Source organism: Schistocerca americana, chromosome 3, assembly GCF_021461395.2.
Source record: "Schistocerca americana isolate TAMUIC-IGC-003095 chromosome 3, iqSchAmer2.1, whole genome shotgun sequence".
NCBI lineage: Eukaryota > Metazoa > Arthropoda > Insecta > Orthoptera > Acrididae > Schistocerca > Schistocerca americana.
The window spans coordinates 411135299-411152899 of NC_060121.1; the positions used below are offsets into that span (position 1 = coordinate 411135299).

A 17601-nucleotide genomic window follows, 5' to 3' on the forward strand; every position below is an offset into this window, starting at 1 on the left:
ATCAGTGCAGCTAACAGATTCAGGGATACTGCACCATCTGGAGGAAGATATAAATTGCAAACAGTTATTTCCTGCACCATCCATATTCTGACAGCCACAGCTTCAAGAGAGGTTTGAAGGGGCACAGGTTCACTACAGACTGAGTTTAGGACCTAAACGCAAACTCCACCTGACTCTCAATTATATTTACTATGGTTCCTGTAATATCCCTTATAGCCGCAGAGGGCAGGGGTTTGCATTGACAGGAACCAGGTTTCCTGGAGGGCAATGCAGAAAGCAGGTGTAAAGCTTAACAGTTGCCATAGCTCAGCCAGGCAGTGGAAAAAACTGCCGCAATTCCACTGGACGATGACATCATCGTGAGACTGGGAAGGCATGGAACATTCAATGAGGCACTTTACACCTCAAGGTCACCTACTGCCGCCGACTTTTTGCTTGAGCAGTCTATATCCACTGTGTCTGAAGGTCCGGCAAGATCTAGGTCCTCAGCGGACGCCAGAATCTCCACCCCATCCTCAGACACAGAACTTGTAGATAGCGGTGGTGTGGGTGCCACAAGTCCCTTGTTCTTAGGGGCCTACTTATTCGATTTCTCGCACTGTTCCTTGGGTTTCCCTGGCTGAGAGGCCTTCACTGAATCAGTCTCCGGGACTGAGGGTGAGCATGAAGCCCTACGAACAGCTGCTATTTGGCTCTTCAGCCGCTTACAGGTATCATCTTTTCCACTAGCAGAAACCCGGGAAAGGAGTGACCCAAGGGACCCCTTCCTAGCGAGAGGAGCCAAAGAAGTCTTATGCTTCTCTAGCTCAGAAGTGGGGACTGAAATCCCCAATGGTTGAGGAGGTGTTTCTCCCAAAGTAGGTGGTGCGGGAGCAACACGAAGGGAAGTGCCCCCCACCATCAAGGGAGCAGGTGTAGTCTCTCGGTTCTGAGAGCCAACAGGAATTTGAGGAACTGATGGGGTGAGAACTGTTCTCATAGCAGCAGCATATGAGGAGGTCATAGCCACAGGTTGTAGGCACTCAAATTTCCTCCTAGCCTCAGTGTTGGTCAGTTGGTCCAGGGTCTTATATTCCATAATTTTCCTCTCTTTCTGTACAATCCTGCAGACTGGTGAGCAAGGTGAATGATGCTCTCCGCAGTTGACACAGATGGGAGGTGGGGTGCATGGAGTATTGGGATGCGGTGGACATCCACAATCTTGACATGTGGGGCTGTAAGTACAGCAGGAAGACATATGGCTTACCTTCTAGCACTTAAAGCACCGCATTGGGAGAGGGATAAATGCCTTGACCTTCTCAGGCAATGTGTCACCCTAGAAGGCCATGATGAAGGCATCAGTGGCAACCTGGTTACCCCATGGACCCTGAAGGACGCACCAGACGAAATGAACACCTTGCCGCTCTAAATTGGCGTGCAGCTCATTGTCAGACTGCAAAAGTAGGTCCCTGCGGAATATAACACTCTGGACCATATTTAAGCTCTTATGGGGCATGCTGGTGACAGAAACATCCCCCAACTTGCCACAAGTGAGTAATGTCCGTGACTGGGCAGAGGATGCTGTTTTTATCAAAACTGACCCAGAGCGCATTTTGGACGAGCCCTCCACCTCCCCAAATTTGTTCTCCAAATGCTCCACAAAAAAATGAGGCTTCATGGACATGAAACATTCCCCATCAACTCTCGTAAATACCAGGTACCGGGGCGAATAAGCTTCATTACCATCCTTAGCCTAACATTCCTCCCATGGTGTGGCCAGAGAGGGGAACAACTTGGGGTCATATTTCTTAGCATTAAAGTCAAATTTTGCCTGCTTAGAGACTGCTGGCACTGTCATCTGCCCTGATGCCACCCACAATGACCAGGAGCCCTCTCCAAGGGCCCCACCCAGCCGCAGCAAAGGCCACCTAGCAGGATGGCCATTGCTGGGAGTCCCGATGTCCCAGGGTGAGAGGCATCTACTCCTTGGCATATGTGGGGAGTTAATGGCGCAGGCATCAGCAGTGCGATCACTGTGTTGTCAGGGGGCTACAACCAACAGGGTACACGGCAGCCCCACCGTAAAGGACTGGCTACTGTGCTGGATATGAGGTACAAAGAAGTCAATGGTCATCCTGGACACAGAAAGTGACACTGAATAGTGCATGGTGGAAAACGCACCCAGGTAGGTGTCCAAGCCCAAGATGGAGAATGGGCAAGACTGCAATGCAATGAGGAGAAAGTGGGCTAAAAATCTCAATGCACGATGCACAATGTAAGGCACCCTTCCCCAATTGGCTCAATGTTTGGGAAAATTTTGAAAAATGGAGGTCAAACCCTACAGGGGACCATCACATAAAGGCCGAAACGTGTGAGACTCCTTTTAGTCACATCTTACGACATGCAGGAATACCTCGGGCCTATTCTTACCCCCGGACCTGCTGGGGTGGGGTGGGGTGGGGTGGGGGGCAGATGCACCAGAGGCTGCCAGCTTCAGACTGTTTTACCTTAACACCTAATCACCTCATCAACATGCAGCACATCTTGAAGTTGTTGTTTTTGAGGTGTATATATTCCTTGTGGTTCAGGTGATTTTTAGCAGAGACACAGCAAGCTCATGCAGTGGTTACAACACCAGACATTTTTATAAGAGGTTGGGTTTCTAGAGAGGTAAGCTGTTGGATTATGTTCAATTGAAAGTAGTGTTTTTCACAATCTCAAATAGTGCAATTGGGTATACACTGTCCAAGACAGACAAAGGGTTGCACACCAACATAGCTATTGCTCGCGAAAGATGTTCATGTGAATAATGTATGTAAAATCTCAGCAACAGAAGTGTGGGAACAAACCACATTAATTTTGTATGTGGCAAAAATCAGAAGTTCCTTATATCTCTTTAACCAGCTTTCAAATATGTTTCTAGACAAATGTGAGAATAGTATAATACTGAAGAAATTGCCCCTTTGTTAATTGTGAGGCAAACTATAGAACTGCAAAACTGATGTCCATTTCAAAAGAATATAGCTGTTACAGAAAAGAGCAACAAGACTTATCCACGAGATAGAGATTCCTGTTGTCAATTGTTCGTGCAGCACAAATACCTACTAACATATTCTTTATATGTATTTAAATTTGTTACTTTTTTATGAAACAACCAACCAAATTTATGAAGTGCAGTGATGTACATGATCACAAGACCAGGACAAAATTTAACTATTTCCAATTTCCAGAAAACAACAGCATTAAAACTGAGAGGCAGAAGCCCTTGTATTAATGGTTTGATTTGGTTTAACATACTATGAAATTCTCTAAGAAAATCTTTCCTGACAGAAAATTGTTTATATTTAATTTTTAATTCTAATATGAATCAGTAGCATATCAGCTGTAAAGCGATAACTAGAGACGCAACAATTGCAGTATATAACACATTTTCTAAGTACAATTATTGTCATACTATTTTTTTATGTTTGAAAAAGATTAAAAGATAATCAGCAGGCTTCATTTAAAGTTATTTTTTCACTGTCCTATGATAAATTGCACCAGCCAAAATGCAACCCCACTGTGACTGCTGTTCTTGAACCAGGGATGGGGTGGTTGACATTTGTAAGCAGCTGGAAATCACCCTGACTACTGTCAAATGATTGGCAGCTGTTGTGAATCAGTGTGTTGGAAGAACTCCTGAGAGTCATGTATCTGTGACACCGGCACCAGAGGCACTCTCCTGTGGAACCTGTCTCCTCTGTGGAAAGTACAGGATATGTCATTAAACAATCAATTGACTGTGAGTGGCATGTCAATGGTAGATCTCAGTGTTTGTAAGGGGAGGATGGGGACCATAGAGGACTCAGGCTGGTGTACTGATCGCCCTAACAAACAAGTTTGAGATGCTGTCTTTCACTGAAACTGAGCCAGTGGGTCTCACTTCACCTGTTTTGGGGAAACCTGTGTTGCCCAGTGTCAAGAGGAAGCAAACGGGAAAGGGTAGGGGTCTATTAATTGTCAGCAGTTCAAATGTATGGCAAATGATGGTGCACCTTAGGGAAATGGCAGCAAGGGAAGGTGAAGGACACCAGGTGCATTCAGTGTGTATGCCTGGGGGCCTCGTTCAATTGTTGAAGAGGTTATTCCAGCAGCCACTGAGGGAACAAGGTGCAACCAACTGCAGACTGCGGTGCATGTTAAAACATATGATACCCATCATCTGGGCTCCATGGTAATACCTGGATCATTCCAGTGACTGGCAGAGGAGGTTAAAGACCACCTCTGTGCATGGAGTTTCAACAAAGCTCACAATTTGCAGCGTTGTTTCCAGAAACGATTGTGGCCCTTTTGTTCTTTAAGTCAAATGGAAGGACTGAACCAGGGGCCTTGAAAGTTCGCGACAAGCTAGGCTGCAACTTCTTGGACTTACGTGACAGGGATGAGGACTGTGGGGTCCCCCTAAATGGGTCAGATATACACTACATGTCATAGGCTGCTACTCAGGCAGCTGATAGTGTTTGGGGTGCAAACAAGGGCTTTTTAGATTAAGTGTCTCTTCATCAAATCCAGATTATGATAGCTGTAGGAAACTGAGAAGTATCAGCGTAAGATCAACAGAAATGTCTCCCACAGTTCAGATAGTTAAAAGGCCAATGGTTAACTGTCAAAGCATTTGCAACAAAGTGCCAGAGTTTGAAGTGCTCATGAAAACCAGTGAAGTCCCACTTAATACTAGGTGCAGAAAGCCGGTTGAAACCTTACATTGATAGCAGTGAGATTTTTGGGAAAATTTAAGTGTATATAGAAAGGATAGGCAAATGGAAATGGAGATGGTGTATTTGTTGCAGTAGAAAATAAACACTCAAACTGAAGCTGCATGTGAGATTGTTTGGGCAAGACTTGAGTATCAGGGGTGTGCATAAAATGGTAATTGGATCCTTCTATCGACCACCAGACTCATCTCTTGATGCAACTAAAAACTTCAGACAAAACTTCAGTTCACTTGTACGTGAGTTCCACAATCATACTGCAATCACCAATGGAAACTTTAATAAACCAATGATTAATTGGAAAAATTACCTTTTCTTAGTGGTGGGCATGATAAGACATCCTGTGAAACATTATTAATGCCTTTTCTAAAAACTACCTAGACCAGATAGTTCAGAACCCCACTCATGATGGAAATACACTGGATCTAATGGCACCAAATAGCACTGACCTCTTTGATTATGCCCACGTTGAAACTGGAATCAGTGCCCATGGTGAGGTTGTGACAACAATTATTAACACAAAGGGCAACTAAAACAAGCGTAAAGGTATATATGTTTAGTAAACTGGATTTAAAAAAATCAGTATTATCATATCTCAATGAGGAACTTGAATCTTTCATGTCAAGGAACGAACGGCTGAAGTTTAAAAGAATAGTTGAGCATGCACTGGATTGATATATACCGAGTAGAACAGTTCACAATGGGAGGAAACCTGCATGGTAGACAGTCAATGTTAAGAAACTTCCGACAGAATGGAGATTACAGCATAACATGTATATGGGGAGAAGTTGTTGACATCCTAGAGGAATGTGGATAGTGTCCTCACCTTCGATCCAGATAGCAAAGGTGTCATCAGTGAATCTAAACCAGGTGAAGGGTTTAGGATTCTGGGTTTTCAGGAAGATTCCTCTAGACGGCCCATGAATAGGTTGGCATAGGATGGTGCCACACGAGTGCCCATAGCCGTACTACGGATTTGTTTGTAGGTAATGCTTCCACACGAGTGCCCATAGCCGTACTACGGATTTGTTTGTAGGTAATGCTTTCGAAGGAGAAGTAATTGTGGGTGATGATATGGTCATGGTGACTAGGAAGGAGGTTGTTCTTTTGGAATCAGTTGGGAATTGGGAAAAGTAGTGTTCAATAACTGTAGGACCAACGCCATTAGGAATGTTAGTATACAGGTAGGTGGCATCAATAGTGACGAGCAGGACACCGTGTGGCAAAGGGACAGGAACTGTGGAGAGTCGGTGGAGGAAATGATTGATATCCTTTATATAGAAGGGTAGGTTCTGGGTAATAGGTTGAAGGTTTTGGTCTCCGACAGCAAAGATTCTCTCAGTGGGGGTACAGTAAATGGCCACAATGGAGCATCCTGGGTGGTTAGGTTTATGGACTTTAGGAAGCATGTACAATGTAGGAGAGCGGGCAGTGGTAGGGGTGTGCAGAGAGATGGAATCTGGGGAGAGATTCTGGGATGGGCCTAAGGATTTGAGTACTGACCCTCCAGTCTTGCTGGATTTCTGGAATGGGATCACTGTGGCTATGTTTGGAGATGGAATTATCTGACAGCCAGCAGATTCCTCTTGGTTTTACCATTGTTTGATTTTTGGCTATTAAGAGAGAAATTCGTGATGCCTTCAACTATCGTAGCAGAGTAGTGTCAAATGAAATTTCATGAAAACCAACCACAATTCTGGTCATATGTAAAGGCTGTCAGTGACACCAAAGTTAGTGTGCAGTCCCTAGTAAACAAGACAGAAACTGAAATTCAGGGCAGCAAATCAAAATCTGAAACTGTTAACTCCATTTTCAAATGTTTCTTTACAAGGGAAAACCCAGGAGAATTTCCCAATTTAATGCTTGTACCACTGAAAAGATGAATGACATAAGTATTAGGTTCAGTGGTGTCAAGAAACAGCTGAAATCATTAAAACTGAACAAAATTCCTGGGGCTGATGAAATCCCTATCAGATTCTATACTGAATTTGTGGCTGAGTTAGCCCCTCTTCTAATTATAATCTATCATAGAACCCTCGAACAAAAAACTGTGCCCAGTAGCTGGAAGAAGGCACAGGTAACACTGGTCTACATGAATAGTATCAAAGTGATCCACAGAAATACCATACAATATCCTTGACATCGATTTGTTGTAGTATCTTGGAACATATTCTGAGCTCAAACAAAGTGAGGTATCTTGAACGGAATGACCTCTTCCATGCCAACCAGCATGGATTCTGATAATGATCATGCAAAATCCAACTTCTACTTTTCTCACAAGTCATACTGTAAGCTTTGGATGAAAGCAGTCAGATAGATGTATTTCTTGATTTTCAAAAAGCATTTGATTCAGCACCACACCTATGTTTACTGTCAAAAGTTCTATTACACTGTACCTCAAGTGAAATTTGTGATTGGATTGAGGACTTTTTGTTAGGGAGGACACAGCATGTCATCCTGGATGAACAGTCATCATGAGATGTAGAAATAACTTTGGGTGTGCCCCAGGAAATTGTGTTGGGACCCTTGCTGTTCATGCTGTATGTTGATGACCTTGCAGACAATATTAACAGTAACCTCAGACTTTCTGCAGATGATGTAGTTGTCTATAGTTAAGTAATATCTGAAAGAAGCTGCATAAATATTCAGTCAAATCTTGATAACATTTCAAAGTGGTGCAGAGATTGGCAACTTGGTTTAAATGTTTCGAAATGTACACTGAAGAGCCAAAGAAACTGGTACACCTACCTCCACCAACACACAGAAGAGCCAGAGCACGACATGCCATGGACTCGATTAATGTCTGAAGTAGTGCTGGAGGGAACTGATACCATAAATCCTGCACGGTTGTCCATAAATCCATAAGAGTATGAGGGGGTGGAGATATCTTCTGAACACAATGTTGCAAGGCATCCCAGATATGCTCAATAATGTTCACGTCTGGGGACTTTTGTGGCAGCAGAAGTGTTTAAACTCAGAAGAGTGTTCCTGGAGCCACTCTGTAGCAATTCTGGATGTGGGGTGTCGCATTGTCCTGCTGAAATTGTCCAAGTCCATTGGAATGCACAATGGACATAAATGGATGCAGGTGATCAGACAGGAAGTTTACGTATGTGTTGCCTGTGAGAGTTGTATCTAGATGTATCAGGAGTCCCGTATCACTCCAACTGCACACGCCCCACACCATTACAGAACTTCCACCAGCTTGAACAGTCCGCTGCTGACACACAGGGTCCATGGATTCATAAGGTTGTGTCCATACCCGTAAACATCTATCTGCTCGATACAATTTGAAATGAGACTCGTCCAACCAGGCAAAATGTTTCCAGTCATCAACAGTCCAATGTCAGTTTGTGGTTTGGTTTGGTTTTGCTTTGCTTTAGGGTGCAAAAAACAACTGGGGTCATACGCAGCCAAGTCAAACCTATAAGAGATTAGTTAAAAAACAACTATAGGTCAGTCCCAATGAACATAATAGAAGACGGCTAAAAACAGGCACATGGAAAAGGGCTAAAAAAAAGACACCATACAGAAACAGAGGTCCATAATTAAAAATTAAATTGCTTTCACCACATTCCTTTGGCCAATAATAAGTAAAACGTGGTCAACAGCCTGCATGTCATTTGTTAAAAGAACCGAGAACTCAGATGGCAAACCAAAGCGGGAATGTAAACGGTTAAAAACTGGGCAGTCCATCAGGAAGTGGCGGACAGTTAAAACTTGGGCACAATCAAAGTGGTGGGGTAGCACCACTTGCTAAAAAGGCATTGCCCAATAGGCAACCTAGTTAAAATGACCTCTTCCCGGCAGGACGGCCGAGAGGTGGTCATCCAAGCCACTGGAACAGACTTAATAAGCCGGAACTTATTCCCATCAAGCAAGGACAATGCCAAAGGGACACCACCACCTGACAGATGACAACACGGAGATCATCGGAGGGAATATAGAAACTTGCCGATGAGGACTGCAGCCGTGGCAACAGCATCAGCAGCCTCATTTCCTGGCAGACCGACATGACCAGGAACCCACAGAAACATCACACTGGCTGCACCAAGAGTGAGCAAGGGACAGTTTTCCTGAACCCACTGCACTAAGGGATGGGTGGTGCGCAGTTCACACAGACTCTGAAGGGCACTGAGTGAGTCTGAGCAAAGGATACAATCTAAAACACTGAGTTGCTGGATGTACTCCATGGCCTGATACAGGGCGAAGACCTCAGCTGTAAATACTGAGTAGTGTTCCAGAAGCCGATATCGAAAGACACGGGTGCCAATGACGAAGGCACACCTGACCCCACGGTCAGGCCGAGAGCCATCAAAGGTACTATCATGAAGTTCCATGTGAAGGTCGTGAAACTGAAGGTGATAGACCGAGGATGGAGTAGCGTCCTTAGGAAGCGAATGAAGGCCAAGGATAACATGGGCTGCTACACAAAGCCAAGGTGGTGAAGGGTTCTCACTCACCGGAAAGGTGCAGGTAGTGTGAAGTTAAGCCACTGTAGAAAGTGACGAAAGCAGACTCCAAGAGATAACAGTGAAGATGGATGTGCCCCATAATGGCAATCAAAGGAATCATCTAAATAGGAGGCATAGGATGGGTGGCCACGCATGGCAGACAAACGGCATGCATACCTGCTGAGAAGAAAGTCACGGCAGTAGGACAGTGACAGTTCAGCAGTTTCAGCAAACAGAATCTCAACCGGGCTACTGTAAAAGGTGCCCGTGACCAAACGGATGCCATGATGGTAGATAGTGTTGAGATGGCGTAAGATGGATGGACATGCAGAAGCATAAACAAAGCACCTATAGTCGAGTTTCGAAAGGACAAGGGGCCAGTAACAAACGGAATAGGGTGGTTCGACTGGAATCTCAGGAAGTACCATTGAGGACACGTAGGACATTGAGGAACCGTGTACAGCAGGCTGCCAGAAAAGACGCATGGGAGGACGAAGAGAGTTTCCTATCAATCATGGTCCCCTGGAATTTCGTAGCTTTACGAATGGACGGGCAAAAGGCTCAAGATGCAAAGGTGGTGGGAGAAACCAATTGCATCACCAGAAATTTATAGAAAGTTTTGTCAGTGGAAAAGCGAAAGCCATTGTCGATGCTCTAGGAGTAAAGACAATCAAGACATCACTGAAGACGCCACTCAGTGAGACAGGTCCGTGGAGAAATGCAATAGATGGAAAAATAATCAAGAAAAATGGAGCCGAAGATGCTCGGCGGGGGACAGGCCAGTATAGGGTTAATGGCAATAGCAAAGAGGACGACGCTCAGAACAGAACCCTGAGGCACACTGTTTTCCTGGATAAAGGTGCCGACAAGGCAGAACCCACACGCACCTTGAAAATGCGGTTTTTTAAAAATGGCTGAAGGAAACAGGGCTGATGGTCACAGAAGACTCACATGTACAGAGTACGGATACCAGTTCTCCAGCAGGTGTCGCAGGCCTATAGGCCATAAGGTCAAAACAAATCTTTAGGAAATGTGAAAGCTCAAAGTGGTCATGAGGGCGCAATTTCGTTCTCTGAAGGCAGAGTACAAGCGGACGCTGTGAAACTAAAAGCAAGTGCTGTGTGACAGCTGGTGAAGAGTCACTACTACAGGGCACAGGAGGAGGATCCTACTCCATGGTGTCCAACACTGAGAAATGGTTCGTGGTGTGATCTGGTGACACAGAAGCTGGCCGGGCTAAGGTTATCACGTGGCAACACCGTTGAAGACAATCTTCGAGTTGGTGAAGGAGAAGACCGTTTGCCTTTGGTGGACAAATTTGAGCCTTTCTGGTTGGAGGAATATTTGGGTGTTGTTTGGCCGGAGGGACAGAGAAAGTCTTCATGGGAATACTACTCCTGTCCTATCCAGCCTACTGGTAGCTTTGCCCCTTGAGGTAAGAGTTTGACGGCTTGTTGCACAGCTGGACATTCTGATGGTGATGGTACCTTGATACTGGGCAGTTTCACAACCTCAGAGCTGAATTGGAGGATGCACGTCTGCGTGGCCATGTCCTTCATGAAGAGAGAACTATAGGTGCCAGATGGGAGAATGCAGGATTTGCGACTAGCCAGCAAGCTACTGGGTAAGGAACTTTTTCATTTACCTGGATCTTCTGGACAGCCCACTCATCAAGATACACGGGACAATCTCGAGAGGAGACGTCATGGCCGCCATTGCAGTTGATACAGAAGGGAGAAGGAGGGGGACAACTGCCCTTGTGCGCATCCGTACAACAGATGACACATTTGGCAGGGTGTCGACAAGATGTTCTAGTGTGGTTGAAACGATGACACTGGTAGCAGCACATAATATCCTAGCCACTAAGGGGGATTTACCCTTTTGCATTACATGATGGATGGCTATCATGCCCTGATCAGAGAGGTAAGATTGGATTCCGGCCTCTGTTGGACTGTTGAGCAGCCTGGTGTAAATTACACGAAGGGGAGAATTCAAAGTTCTATGGGTCTCGACACGAACAGGGTAGTCATGGAGAAGCGAGGGAGCAAGCAGTTCTTGTGCTTGAGAACCAGAAGTAGTCTCCAAAAGCAAAGTACCATTCCATAAAAAAGAGAAGGATTTCACAGGGCTGGCAATTGCATCAACACCTTTCTGAATAACAAATGGATTTACCGTGGCGAAGGACTGACCGTCTTCAGTATGTGAGACCATGAGGAACCGTGGTGTGGTGGGAAGGGTCTTTGAATCATTAGCCTCATTACATTTACGTTTTGTAGATGTTGATTGGGAAGATGATTAACTCATTGCGAGAAAATCCCACATGATTGCCACTGCCTCTGATGGCACACTCCTTCCAACTGGGGGGCCCCTTCACAACAGCGCACACCCACCTTACGTGACTGTTCACACCTCACGTCACACCTCCCGAACACCTGACAGAGGGACCAATCGGTAATTTAGAAGGTTGCAGCTCTGGCAATCATCCATCCATGGGTCTGGCCTGTACCTGGAGTATGTGCAAACCCTATCTGTCAACCTGGGGCTCGGAATCATGCGTTGCCCAGTCACCTGTTACACATCAGACAATTGAGCCGGCTTTCAGGAGCGCACAGAGAGGAAGAAGAAAAAGAGGAACCTCAAACTGAGAAGTGGAGAAATAAGATGAGAAGGGAAACAAAGAAAGGAAAAGGGAGCGAAAAACAAAGGTGAGACTGTTCTTATGTCAGCGACAGACAATGCAGAACATTCTCAGTAACGTCCCAGACATGTTCCCCAAGTGAGGGGAAAAGCATAGCAAGAGGATATACATGCAGCACAGAAGGGAAAAAATGCTGCAAAGGTTGGGGCCCCATGGTAGCAAGCACGAACCCGCCAAAGAGTGGTGAGCCCACTTGGGAAGGGGGGAGAATGTCGGTGTTGACAGGCTCAGGCGAGGCATAAAGCTTTGTGTCATGCAGTCATCAAGGGTACACCAGTGGGCCTTCGGCTCTGTAAGCCCATAGTGATGTTGTGTCATTGAATGGTTTACACACTGACACTTATTAAGCGCCCAGCATTGAAATCTGCAGCAATTTGCAGAAGTGTTGCATTTCTGTAATATTGAACAATTCTCTTCAGTCATCACTGGTCCCGTTCTTGCAGGATCTTTTTCTAGCTGCAGCGATGTTTTACTGGATTCCTGATATTCACGGTACACTTGTGAAATGGTCATACAGGAAATCTCCACTTCATCACTACTTCAGAAATTCTGTGTCCCTTCGCTCGTGCACTGACTATAATACCACATTCAAACTCACTCACATCTTGATAACTTGCCACTGTAGCAGCAGTAACCAATTTAACAACTGCACCAGACATTTGTTGTCTTATACAGGTGTTGCCGACTGCACTGCTGTATTCCGCCTGTTTACATACCTCCATATTTGAATATGCATGCCTATACCAGTTTCTTTGGCACTTCAATGTAAAACTGTGCACTTCATACAACAAAAGAATGTACTATCGTATGACTATAATATCAATTGGTCACTGTTGGAATTGGCAATGCATACAAATAATTGGGTGCAACACTTTCTAGGGATATGAAATGAAATGATAAGATTGTAAAGATAAGGTTAGAATAATTATTACATGCACAGAGGCATTCAAATAATCATCCTTCCCACACTCCATACGTGAATGGAACATGAGGAAACCATAATAACTAGCACAATGGGACATCCCCTCTGCCATGCGTCTCTCAGTGGTTTGCAGAGGATGGATGTACATGCAGATGATGGCTCCATTGAAAGAAAATGCAAATAAATAAATGAACAGCCTGGGCAACAGAAGTGTTCTCTGCAAAGTCTACCATCATTATACAGTAGTCTTGTACAGACTGTGACAGAAGCCCAAACAAAAGGGGACTGATGTACTAGGACATGCACTGATACTATGATATAGAGGTATAATGGTTGCTGTGACATCCCATTTTAGAGCATATATTCACAATTTTGTTGTTTGCTGGCAAAGATAACAAACGTAAAACTAAAAAAAACTGGTTGTTGTGACAGACTGATCTGCAGCTTGAACTGTTTCAAAAAATCATTACTTATCACATTTTAGCCACTCCAAACTTTGTGACATTGGCCCCTTACTTAGCCCGCATTTTTCCATGAATCTCTCACCCAGTGAAAAGTCCACATTAATGGAAAATAGCACAGGAGACTCCTTTAGATAATAAAGGTAAAAGAATTGACTCACATAATTACAGAACAATTTCCTCAACATCGGTGTGCAGCAGAATTCTTGAACACACTACAAGTTTGATTATAATACTACAAATCATGGATGGAGGGAAACAGGGAGATTCCAAATTTCCAGAATTCTGGATAGTATTTGACATGGACCCCACTGCAGAATGTAGACAAAGGTCCAAAAATATTGTTTAGGTTCCTAGATATGTGAATGGCTCGAAGTCTTTTTAAGTAATAGAACCAAGTAAGTAGTTGTCAACGGCAAATATTCACCAGAGACACGGGTATCGTCAACGTGCTCCAGAGAAGTGGGATACGTCTGATTTTATTCTCTACGTACATAAATGACCTTACTGACAGGGTGCAAAGCAATTTGCAGCTGTTTACTGATGACACTGTGGCGTACACAAAGATGCCATCATCAAGTGACTAGAAATATACAAAATGACTTCGACAAAATTTCTAGGTTTAATGAATGGCAGCTTGCTCTAAATCTAGAAAAATGTAAGTTAACAAGATGAGCAGAAGAAACAGTCCCGTACAATTTAAATACAGCATTAGTAGGGTGCAGCTTGATGCAGGTACTTTGATTAAATATCTAGGCATAACGTTGCAAACCAATATGAGCTGGAATTAGCACATCAGGTTGCTAGTAGGGAAAGGTTCATCCTTGTCTTGTTAGAAGAATTTTGGGAGTGTGTAGCTCATCCATAATGGATGCAGCATATAAAACACTAGTGCGACCCATTCTTAGTACTGTTCAATATTTGAGATTCCCACTAAGTCTAATTAAAGGAAGACATCGAAGCAATTCAGAGTTGTACTGCTTGATTTTTACCGGTAGGTTCAATTAGCATGCAAGCATTATGAAGATGCTTTGTGAACTTTGAAGGGAAATTCCTGGCAGGATCTTTCTGCAAGGCACTACTTTATTGCACAAATTTAGAGAACATGCATTTGAGGCTGACTGCAGAATGTTTATACTGCTATCAATGAACATTTCATGTTAAGAACCATGAAGATAAGATATGAGAACTTAGGGGCTCGAACAGAGGTTCTTATACAGTTATTTTTCCCTCACTCTATTTGTGAGTGGAACCGTAACAGAAATGGCTAGTAGTGGTGCTAGCTACTCTCTTCTGCCAAATAAAGATGTAGATATTATTTATGGCATTTGTTGTATGTTTCCTAGGTCATAGGTTAAAGCCAACATCTTGTATTGAATATTCCTTTGGAAATACGGAAGCGTCCGATCCCACCCGTCCGCTTTGACCCATGACGTCACAAATATGGCGGAAACAAAAACAAACACACACACTTTCCACAAGAAGCCTAATGACACTAACGGGACAAGCGCGGGAAATGGGGTGTTTTGGGTGGGGGGCAAACTAAATATAAACAAATTTAGACGCCTTGCGTAGCTACAACGTGTAAGTGAAGACAGCCATGCATGAATACCCACCCACCTCCCCAGGGGTCGTAACCCCTACAACCCATAGAAGATAAAGATGCTTCAGTAGCCGATTAGTGTTTTTTGTCTTTTTAAAAAAAAAAAAAAATCTCACGGGATAGAACGAACAGATCACAAAGATAAATGTAATAAACTAAAACAGAAATTCAAGGAAACAGATAATTAAAATAAGTAATAAGTGTTTTTAAATTTAAAAAAAAAAATAAATCTCACTAGATAGAACGAACAGATCAGAAAAGTAAATAAAATAAGATAAAACAGAACTGGAGACAGCCACACTCAAACCAAACTCCGCGCCGTCATGACGTCACACACGACAACACCCTTATGTCACAGGTCAAAGCCGACGTGTGGGATCGGATGCTTCTGTCGACCCATTCCTTTATACCCAGTTTGGTTGCAAGTTGATTAAGTCAACAAATGTACTGTGACAATCTTTTTTGATATGCACTATGTATTCTGAAGTATTAATGAAACCCTCACTGAAAATTCCCATTTTCCCACAGTGGTCAGATCTTTTCAATATAGGTTTGAAGGTGTTAATCACATGAATAATCTCTTGATTCAAAACTTCTTATTCCCACTGGGGTCCTGATATCTACATAAGTGGTAGTCTTATTTGCATCACTGTATAACGACATAGTGGCCACACTGATTGTTAACAATACCGCTATATGAATGGCTTCATCACAGTTTTCAATACTTCCTGACTCCTAAATCTGTAATTCTCTTTGTTAGTAAACACGTTCAACCATGCGTTATTTTGTTTTGACAACTAGGTTCCATAGTGTTTTCTCCAGCAGCTTAACTGGTAGTCCACTACAGCAGATTCAGAAATGTCCACCCAAGTCATTTATGACAATAAAACAAGCACAACAAGGAGCCTCTATTTTTAGTAGCTGAATGTTTCCTCTGCTGTTTTTACAGCCTTTTTATAACTTCTTCCACCATCAAAGATGGAAAAAAAAAGACTTTAATTTAGTCTCTCTTCTCAGACTTTAGCTTCCAGTTAAACTATAGGTTTCAGTTTTTTTATGAAAAAGAAAAATTAGTGTTTAATATTTCATCAACACTGAAGTTATTAGTGATGGAGCACAAGCACAAGCTGGAGAAAGGTATACACTGTGCCCCTTTAAAGGATCTATCCTAGTGTCCATCATGAACTATTTAAACAAGCTGTGGAAAACTTCACTCCGTATGGCAGAACCGGGATTAAAAATATCACTCTCACGAATATGATTACAGGTCTCATCAAGCTGCACCACATCACTAGGTCTCAGACTTTTCAGTCAAGTGTAACTTTCCCTGCTGATTATTTTTTCCTTGTGAGAAATACTTTTTGTTGTTTTCCAGCCACACAGGACCTGCAATGGATCAACGTCATGACTTCCCCAAACCAACTTCTAAGGATTATAGTGTGTACTTCTTATACACCTCATATTTCTTCTACAAATTATTTACTTTAACTACAAAATTTATGTTGAGATTAACTGGAAACGGAAAGCTCATAAGGGTAAAGGAGACAATGGACTGTGTTTTTGATGGGCTGTCACAGTTCTGTCTGTCGCCCCCATACAAGATTTCAAGATCAGACTCTAGCGTAACATAAGCAATATTCGGGTGAACAAACGGAAAGTTTTTATACATTATTCATAAATAATGTTATTACTGTACCCTGTGAAATATCAAACCTAGTGTGCAGTGCAGACATTAAACGTTAGGAAATCTGATTTTGAACTACGTTGAAGTTTCTAATCAATGTACAAAAGCTAATGAAGTAACCTGCTTCAATTCATTAAAGCCTTTAGGTTAGCTTGTTTATGTTTGTTATTGTTCGTCCTGTAACTTCTCACATTCTACTGGCGCACATGTAGACTGAAATGTTCTCGGGCTTTGAGCAGGATGATCGCGTCTGAGGACCAAAAAGTCTTTAAATCTGTCAGTCATCCTATTGAATATATAGTAAGAGACTACTAATGAATTTTTGAGTTAACTTGTAGTTTTCTGAAGTTTAAAGATCCCTGCGAAAACTCTCGTCATCTCAAATTTCTTACCTTGTACGTACTGTCCCGGAATAGGCAGGCATTTCCATAAATCTATTACGACTTTGTTTTCGGCCGCAAGCAGTTTTCGTAGAGCTGGGACATCAAGTCGTTTTACCTTCATATTCAACAACTATGCAATGCCTGCACATTTCCTCTACATAAACACAAACACTACAAGGCTGAGTAGAAATATCTCTGGAGTTGGCATTGCGTGCCAGGCGTCTAAAGCTAGCGAAATGAGGGATGCTCGACTACCGGACCTACCGATAGATGGCTCTACCAGCTGGTTACTGTCGTCTGTATTGTCCGCCATATTCGTATTTGACAGGAAGTTTCTCTCGGTCTCTACGGTGTATAAAGAATATCGAAATGGTGATTTCTTGTTCCGCTTTCAACTGTACGAAGCGATGGAATAAGGAAAGTGACTTACCATTTCACAGGTAATAGGACTACCGATACAATACGATAAAAATAAAGACTTAGTGCGTTTGCTAATTCGATGTTTTTGAACAGGTTTCCTCTAAAGCACCCAGGGCTGCTAAAGAAGTGGATTACTTCCGTGAAGCGGAAAGGTTTTAATCCTACGTCTTGCAGTTTTCTTTGCAGAATCCATTTCCGACAAGATGATTACGTACTGAGCCCTGGAACGTGGAAGAAACGTCTCAA

At 43.3% G+C, this 17601-nt stretch overlaps 1 protein-coding gene across 1 annotated transcript in view; it reads right to left on the bottom strand.

Annotated features, from left to right (window-relative positions):
- The window catches only part of LOC124605532 (surfeit locus protein 6 homolog), a 73645-nt gene extending 56472 nt beyond the window's left edge, over positions 1–17173 (bottom strand). The window contains exon 1 of the mRNA XM_047137279.1: positions 16945–17173. Within this exon, the coding sequence (XP_046993235.1) occupies positions 16945–17056 (112 nt within the window). The 5' untranslated portion in view covers positions 17057–17173. The remainder of the gene's footprint in view (positions 1–16944) is intronic.
- Positions 17174–17601: the final 428 nt, after the last annotated feature.